The following is a 7,443-nucleotide window of genomic DNA, read 5'->3' on the forward strand; positions in this document are numbered from 1 at the left end:
GCCGCGCCGCATACGCGCGTTCCGTCTCGCCAGGGAGCGGCTCCACCCCGCCCTCCGGGCCGCCGCCCGCTCCTGCGCCGCCGCCGCCGCCGCCGCCGCCGCCGCCGCCGCCGCCACCGCCCGCCTCACCGTAGAGGTTGCTCCCTCGCAGCAAGTCGGAGATGTCGTCCGAGTCCGCCGCGTCGGCGCCGTATGCCGGCGGAGCCGCCTCACGCGCCTTCTCTATCCGCGCGTTCACGGCGCTCGCTGCGGCCGAGGCGCCGGTGGACGCCACCTCGGCGGCGGAGCCTAACGCAGGACGGCACGAACTCAGCTCTGTGCCGCTCTTCAGGCGTGATCGTGCCGCAATGGGCGGCGCCGAGCACGGCGACGGCGGACGAGCCGAGCATCGTGGCTGCCGACCCGAGGCCGGAGAGCCACTCCTTGGCGCCGCCGCCACTGCCGCCGCCATAGCCCCCGCTCGAGCCGAAGCCGCTCGGCCCGCAGCCGCCGAGCTTGCCGTTCAGGCCGCCGCTGCCGCCAAACTTGGCACGCATGCGCTCCGCAGCCTCCTCGCGCTCGCGGTTCTGCCGCGCGACGTACGCCGCCTCGCTCTCGCCGGGCAAGGGCTCGACTCCCATGAAACACAAACCGGGCAGCGGGAATATGCGCCGCAAAGTGTTGCGCGCCGCTCTCTTTCTTTTTTGCTTCGCCGGACCTCTCCGGGGGAGTTAGTGTTACGCACGAAAATTTTCTCAAATGAAAAACAAATTACGCGGAAATCTCATTGTCAACCCTCCCCAAGTCGTTGATCTATGAGGCGGGTCGCGACGTACCATACCATACCAAAAAGTCCGAACCCAGGGAGTGCTCTTCAGGCTTGGGTGTGCGTCGGCCGCAACCGTGTTTGGGCGCGGGGCCTCGCTTCTTTCTCTGGCCACCGCCCCACAGCAGCTGCACAAGCCTTGCCGATGATCGGCGTCCCGGCCCTAGCCCGAGCACAATTTTGCCGCACGGCACCGCTGCTGATGCTCGCCGCCTCAAACCCTGCTCTGCCAGCCGTCGGGAGCCTGCACGTCGGCGTGGTCGAGTCGGTCGTGACCTATGGTGCGTTCTGCTCCCTCGAGGGCCAGCCAGGCCGGGACGGCCTCCTCCACGTGTCGCATATTGACCCGTCGGGCGGCCGGGTCGAGGTGGCGGAAGACGCCCTTGCCGTCGGCGATCGTGTGCGTGTGCGCGTGACTAGCGTCGCGGACGGCAAGATCTCGCTCAGCTGTCGAGGCGTGCAGCAGGGTGGAGACGCTCCGGCCGCGTGGCGGCTGTGGACGCCGTCGCATGTGCTTGGCTCGCCTCCCACCGCTCGTGCGCTCGAGGGGCTGGAGTGCGTAACCCTCTCGTACAGTCGCTCCTCTGGCGCCGGCGGGCAGGCGGTCAACAAGCTGAGCACAAAGTGCGAGGCGCGGCTCTGTGTGGCGCATAGCCCGTGGCCGGACGCGGTCAAGGCGCGGCTGCTGCAGCTCGGCGGCGCGACGCGCGGCGGAGAGCTCCTCGCCGTCTCGGACCGCCACCGCACGCAGGCCGCCAACCGGAAGGAGCGACTCTCGAGAGAAGTGGCGCCGTCGCCTCGGAGGCCCGCTCTGCTCATAGCCTCCTCTCACTCCAAGGATGCGCTCGAGAAGCTGGCGGCCCTCGTCGCCGACGCGTGGAGGCCGCCAAAGGTGCGCCGGCAGCGCAGCGGCCTCTCCGAGCGCGGTAAGCGCCAGCGGCGCGACGAGAAGCGGCGGATGCCGGGGAAGGAGCGCAGCCGCTCTCCAGGGGGCCTTCACTGGAACCTTCTCAGAACCTTCCCATAGGCGGACGTCCGAGAAGAAGCGCGGCCGCAGCGAGGGCCGCCGAGGCTTATACGAGGCGCGGCGCAAGGTGCTGGTCGCGGCGGCGGCCCTCTCTCTCTCCGTCCCGCGGCTGGGCGTGCCGGCGGGGGCGGCGGAGGCGGGGGCAGAGGCGGAGGCGGGGTCAGCCAGGCAGGCAGGAGCCAGGCGGGAGCCCGTGGTGCCGTGGGGCCCGTTCAAAGGGCTGGAAGAGGGCGATATCGACGCGCTCGAGGCGGCCAGCCTGGCGCCGGACGCGGGGTGCGCGTCTGGTACGGCTACTTCCGAGACGACCAGTTGCCCTCTCCTCCCCCACCCTCCATCCCCCTTCTCTCGCACTATTGGAGTACGCCACCGCCGCCACGCAGGTACAGGCGGCCCTGCTGTTTCTCTTCTCTCCCCAGCTCTCTCTTCCCCCCTTGGTCCGCAGGTACACGCTGCCTTGCGGCTCGCGCGTCATCGACCTCGTGGTTGGGACTGGTCCGCAGCCGAGGCGGGGCGACGTCGTCTACTGCCAGTACAAGGTGCGATGCAGCCGCCTCCTGCACAGCCTCCTGCCCCCGGCGTCGCCCCTCGCTGGACGTTCAGCTCTCGAGTGAGAGGAGAGAGGAGGAGAGAGGAGAGAGGGGAGGAGAGGAGAGAGGAGAGAGGAGAGAGGAGACGCCTCCGCAGGTGTGGGCGGGAGGCTTCCGCGCCGGCCCGGTGGCGGACTGGACGTACTACGACGGGCGGCCCTACGGGTGGACGCTGGGCACCGCCACGGACCGAGAGCCCCCAGATGCGGAGAACACGTCCCTGCGCCAGAGTGCCGTCGCGCTGCATTCCCCGTCGTACTCACGCCCTACCGCCACACGGCGTCAAGTGGGCGTTGTACCAACGCGCCGAGTACACTGCATGCGCTGCCTTCTTCCGACCCTCACCTTGGTACTCAGGAGCGCATCCCCGCGCCGGTCGATGAGGCGGTGCGCGCGGGCATGCGAGAGGGCGGCTGGCGGCGGCTGGTCGTCCCGGCGGCGTACGGTGAGGCTGGGCTCCGCCGGATCAACTATTTGAAGGGAGGCGGGAGGTACACGCCCGCAAAGGCGGGCTTCGCGATCCGCCCGCAAGAGGTCGCCTACTTCGACCTTGTGATGCTGGACGGCGGCTCGGGGCGCTGCGACCGGCTGCTGCGGCCGCAGGGCGTGGCGGAGGCCGACGCCACGCGCCTGAGGAGCAAGCTATGCATGCCGGGGGATGTGAGCACCGACGGTCCGCGGCTGGTGTAGCACCGTGGGACGAGCTCTTCCAGGCGTGGAGAGACGGCAAGATGCGGCGACAGGACTTGCCGGAGAAGGTGGTGGCTATGACTTTGGACTTTTGCGAGAGGTGGCGAGCGGAGCAAGAGCGGTGTGCGCGCGTCCACGCTGCGCAGCGGCTCTCCCGCGACCCCGGCCCCTCTCGTAGCCGCAGCCGTAGCCGCAGCCCCAACTCTCTTTGCCGCTCTTCTGTGTCGGGTTGTGCCGAGGGTATTTATTTTATCATCGTAACACATCGATAAGTTGTGGCTTGTGCATAGGCGCTAACCCATAGGCGGTCGGCCCCTCTTCCTACGAGCTACGGGCTCTACGGCGGCTCTGGACGCTGGAGGCGAGAAAGTTTTTGATGTCGGCTGGGATCGATCCAGAGTAGCTGTGAAGCTTTGCGGCTAGCGCCGCCTTCGCGCCCTTGGGACGATGGTTGGGGACTTGGGGTTTTCCTGCGCGCTGCGGAGTTCACTTTGTTTGTAGCTCGAGGGTCGGGGTGAGGGCTGAGGGGGCTCGCCAGTGATAGATCGCCCAGCGCGGTGAATCCGAGCGTCGTCCAGTGAGCTTCGACCTTGCATCTAGCTCTGAATCGTGAATGATCCTGTTGTCCCAAAGCTCAAAAAAACAACCCCGCGCGCAGGTGTATTCTTTTTTTGCTTGGGGCGGACAGCATGACGGGGTAGGTAGGGTAGGTCTGGGCCCTCCCGTCGGGTTTTTCCCTCTCTTCGCGCGGAAATTTCACAGCAGAAAAAGAATTTTCCGAAATCACGACCATGTCAACCCTCCCCAAGTGGGTACACACTCACACACTCACTCACACCAAGTGGGTGATCTGATTGATGCTTGTATAGCCTTGAGAGTGGCCTGCCATGCCACAGGAAGGACTGTGGTTGCAGGAGAGTACCACCAGTCATCACTTTAGTTGGTGTAGTACCCCACCTTCACCCCGCCGGTGATTTCTTTTTTAGTTTCCCATAAGTAGGGTAGGTAGGTAGGTAGGGGCAGGGCAGGGGCCGGCCAGGTTTTTCCAGAATTTCATCAATCTGTCCGCCCCAAGCAAAAAAAGAATACACGGGTTGCGCGCCCAAACGCGGCGTGGAGGGCTCGCGGCGACACGCAGAAAAATCATGTTCGTCGGTCAGTCGCGCCTCGCTCGCGGCGCGCGCCGCCCTGGCTCACTGCGCCAGCTCGCGCCTGCGCCTCGTGCCCTTTCGACGCTCAGCAGTCCGTCGCCGGCAAACAATGCTCTGTCACCGACAATATTCGAGACAGCAGCGGACAACTTTCTTGGCGCCTGGTCGGATGACGATGGGCACGGCTGCGGCCTGAGAATGCCTCCTCTGCGCCCCTCTGTGCTACCTGCCCTCGATTGCCTTGACGACGTCTTCCGCGTGCACGACGCGATGATCCAGTCGCCCCAGAGTGACCGGCTGGGAGGCCACGCCGGCTGGAAGCTCGGGTGGAAGGGCAATCCACTCGTAACTGCCGACCCGTCACGCCTTCCCGCAATGTACTCGCCGATCTTTGCGGGCTGTCTGTTCCCGTCGGGCACGACCCTCTCTCTCTCGCACCACAAGGTGTTCTGTGCGGAAGCTGAGTTTGGCTTTGTGATGGGGTCGCCACTCCCGCCGCGAGAAGTACCGCGCATAGATTGGGAAGGCCACCGCGAGGGAAGTACCGCGCATAGTGCTGCGCCGCAGGCCTGTCAAAAGCGAACGCACAACCTCTGTAGGAGTGCTACACCCAGGAGGAGGTTTGGGCAGCCGTCCGCTCGTACGAGCCATGTATCGAGCTGTGCGGGGCGCGCTTCACCACTGCCACCGCCAAGGCCTCGCCGTACCACCTCCTGGCCGACGCCATGAACAACGCCGCGGTGATTCGCGGCATCCCACTGGTCCCGCCGCCAGCCACGCCACCCGCCGCCGCACTGACGGGCGGCAGCTGTCTCGTGAGGCTGCTCGTGGATGGGAAAGAGGCGTCGTCGGGCACGGGCGAGGAGAATCCGGCGGACTCGCCGCTGGGTGCCCTCACCTTCCTCGCGAACGATCTCAGCCGACGCGGGAAGACGCTCGAGGCTGGACACTTTGTGATTGCCGGCCATACCTGCCAGGTCGCCTTCTCTTCGCGGCCAGCGCCCCCGTCGGCGCGCACGCTGTCGCAGGCGCCGGTGTGCGGTGCACGGGTGGTGCCGGATGCGGCGGTGGAGTTTGGAGCCCACAGCGTCCTCGAGGCATACCATGAGGGGTGCGGAACGGTCCGCGCCATATTGGTGGACTAGTTTCATGGCGGGGGGGCCTGCGACTGTCTCATCGTTGGTCTTGCGAAAAACACGCGTGACCACATATAATTCGCGACAGAGAGAGCAAAACAAAATAGAGTTGTGTATTCTAAAAATCTCTCTCACCTCGAAATGATAAGTGGGACAAGGACTCTGAGGGCCCAACTTCAGAATCGTGCTTTTTGTTTGGGTTTGCGGTTTGTGTTTCGGCAGCATTTGGGTTGCGTTGGGTTTGGGGGTTGGGTTCTTGTTTGACGGATCGACCGTGCTTGTTATCATCGATGTGACGCACACAGTGACACATCAGAACGACACATGCTCTCCCCCCCGCCGGGACGCGCGCGCTCGTCGGACAGAGGCGTGCTCGCTCGATGTCGGCGATCGCATGGCGCACGCCTTGGTGGCGAAGCCAAAAACACCGGCAGTGGCCGTCCGCTGGCGTGAGCGGCGGCGGTCGAGACCAACCCAACCCAAAAAGCACGATTCTGAAGTTGGGCTCTCACTCTCTCTCTCTCTCAAGGAGGTGGGATGTGACTCCAGCAGGTGGCGCGCAACCTCTGGAGTCTGAGCATGAGTTTGAGGCGTGCTTTCGCTGCACTTCCTCGCGGCTGACCACAAACGACGATAAAGAGCTTGACCCGAGGGTGGCTGGTAGAGGGCCTGTGCAGGGGTCCGATGTCGGCGCCTAAGTCAAGACACTCTTGAACGCCCTCAAAAGTCACGAGATGCGCTACCTGTGTGTTTTGGTCGCGACGCTCGCCGGCGCGTCGGCGCAGACAACGGCCGCCGCACCGGCCGCACCGCCCGACGCCGTCGCCGCACCGAAGCCCACGCCTGTGCCCACGCCCGAGCCCACGCCCGAGCCCACGCCCGCGCCCATCGTGCCCGCACGAGGCCAGTGCGAGGCGCTGCAGACGCTCTTTGAGAAGACTCGCGGCGCCTCGTGGCAAAACAACACGGGCTGGATGACCACCCATGTCAGCTGCTGCAAGTGGCACGGCATCACCTGCGACGCCGAGGGCTTCATCACGAAGATCGAGCTGCCCTTCAACAAGCTTGCCGGTGCGCCGCTCCACGCCCCCCCCCCCCCCCCTTACCTGGACACCCCCCCCCCCCCCCTTCCTCCTTCCCCTCTGGGGATTTCCCCCTCACCTCGCTTTCTTTTTGGGCCACTGCCTTTGCCGCTGCCCCCGCCGCCGTTTCACCCCCCCCCCCCCCCCCCCTCCCCTCTCGCAGGCCGCACCTCCCTCTCTGGCACCATCTCCGACGCCATCGGCAAGCTCGACCAGCTCGACCACTTCTACATGGAGCACACCGCCGTCTCAGGGACCCTCCCAGACTCAATCAAGGGCGCGCACAGCACCAGACGAGACTCGCCGAGAGACGCGACGAGACTCGCCCCACCCTCTCGCCCGCCGTCGAGAGTTGCTCACGTCCCCGACACGGACGTGACGTCCCGACACGTCCCCGACACGTCCGCGACACGTCCGCGACACGTCCGCGACACGTCCGTCGCCCGCCAGGCGCCCGCCGGCTGTACGACCTCGACCTCGAGGGCGCCCGTCTCTCGGGCACCCTCCCTCCCGAGCTGGGCGAGATGACGCGCCTCGACTACGTGCGGCAGCAGCAGCAGCAGCAGCAGCAGCAGCAGCAGCAGCAGCAGCAGCAGCAGCAGCAGCACTAGTAGCCCTCGTATGCGCAGTCCTCGCGAGGCACGTCCCCCTCCCTCCCTTCGCTGACCGCCGCCCCGCCCTCCTCCTCAGGTGCACTTTGGAAAGTGCGTCGGCATCAGCGGCACCATCCCGCAGACGATCGCCGGGCTGACGCGCGTCGACTACATCGACCTCGAGTCGACCAAGGCTTACCACCCGCAGCCCGCCCCCGCAGCACGAGACCAGCACGAGACAGCGCCCGAGATGAGCGGGAGATGAGCGGGAGATGAGCGGGAGATGAGCGGGAGATGAGCAGCCCGGTGTCGTGTCCTGTCGTGGGGCCGTGTGCGACGACGGCCTGGGAGCCCCTCCCCCCCCCCCCC

General features: G+C 66.2%; 3 protein-coding genes across 3 annotated transcripts in view; all 3 read left to right on the forward strand.

Annotated features, from left to right (window-relative positions):
• The window catches only part of EMIHUDRAFT_108677 (hypothetical protein), a gene marked incomplete at both ends in the record, with an annotated part of 5,640 nt that extends 2,528 nt beyond the window's left edge, over positions 1-3,112 (forward strand). Inside the window, 6 exons of the mRNA XM_005792564.1 lie at positions 135-263; positions 1,173-1,681; positions 1,833-2,108; positions 2,278-2,371; positions 2,520-2,708; positions 2,780-3,112. Of these exons, the coding sequence (XP_005792621.1) occupies positions 135-263; positions 1,173-1,681; positions 1,833-2,108; positions 2,278-2,371; positions 2,520-2,708; positions 2,780-3,112 (1,530 nt within the window). The remainder of the gene's footprint in view (positions 1-134; positions 264-1,172; positions 1,682-1,832; positions 2,109-2,277; positions 2,372-2,519; positions 2,709-2,779) is intronic.
• Positions 3,113-4,581: 1,469 nt separating this feature from the next.
• EMIHUDRAFT_439765 (hypothetical protein) lies at positions 4,582-5,524 on the forward strand. Its single transcript, XM_005792565.1, has 2 exons — positions 4,582-4,767; positions 4,863-5,524. Exons 1-2 carry the CDS (start codon positions 4,639-4,641, stop codon positions 5,406-5,408), a joined length of 675 nt encoding a protein of 224 aa, XP_005792622.1. The 5' UTR covers positions 4,582-4,638; the 3' UTR covers positions 5,409-5,524.
• An 849-nt stretch (positions 5,525-6,373) lies between these two features.
• Positions 6,374-7,339, forward strand: EMIHUDRAFT_223077 (hypothetical protein; the record flags this gene model as incomplete). The annotated part of the gene is made up of 3 exons (XM_005792566.1): positions 6,374-6,470; positions 6,645-6,727; positions 7,172-7,339. 3 exons carry the CDS (start codon positions 6,374-6,376, stop codon positions 7,337-7,339), a joined length of 348 nt encoding a protein of 115 aa, XP_005792623.1.
• Positions 7,340-7,443: the final 104 nt, after the last annotated feature.

Source organism: Emiliania huxleyi (assembly GCF_000372725.1).
Source record: "Emiliania huxleyi CCMP1516 unplaced genomic scaffold EMIHUscaffold_107, whole genome shotgun sequence".
Taxonomy (NCBI): Eukaryota; Haptophyta; order Isochrysidales; family Noelaerhabdaceae; genus Emiliania; species Emiliania huxleyi.

Coding starts and splice junctions, on each gene's coding strand:
- EMIHUDRAFT_439765 (XM_005792565.1), top strand. CDS start 4,639: ATGTACTCGCCGATCTTTGCGGGCTGTCTGTTCCCGTCGGGCACGACC. Junction 4,768..4,862: donor CGCCACTCCCGCCGCGAGAA/GTACCGCGCATA, acceptor CAACCTCTGTAG/GAGTGCTACACCCAGGAGGA.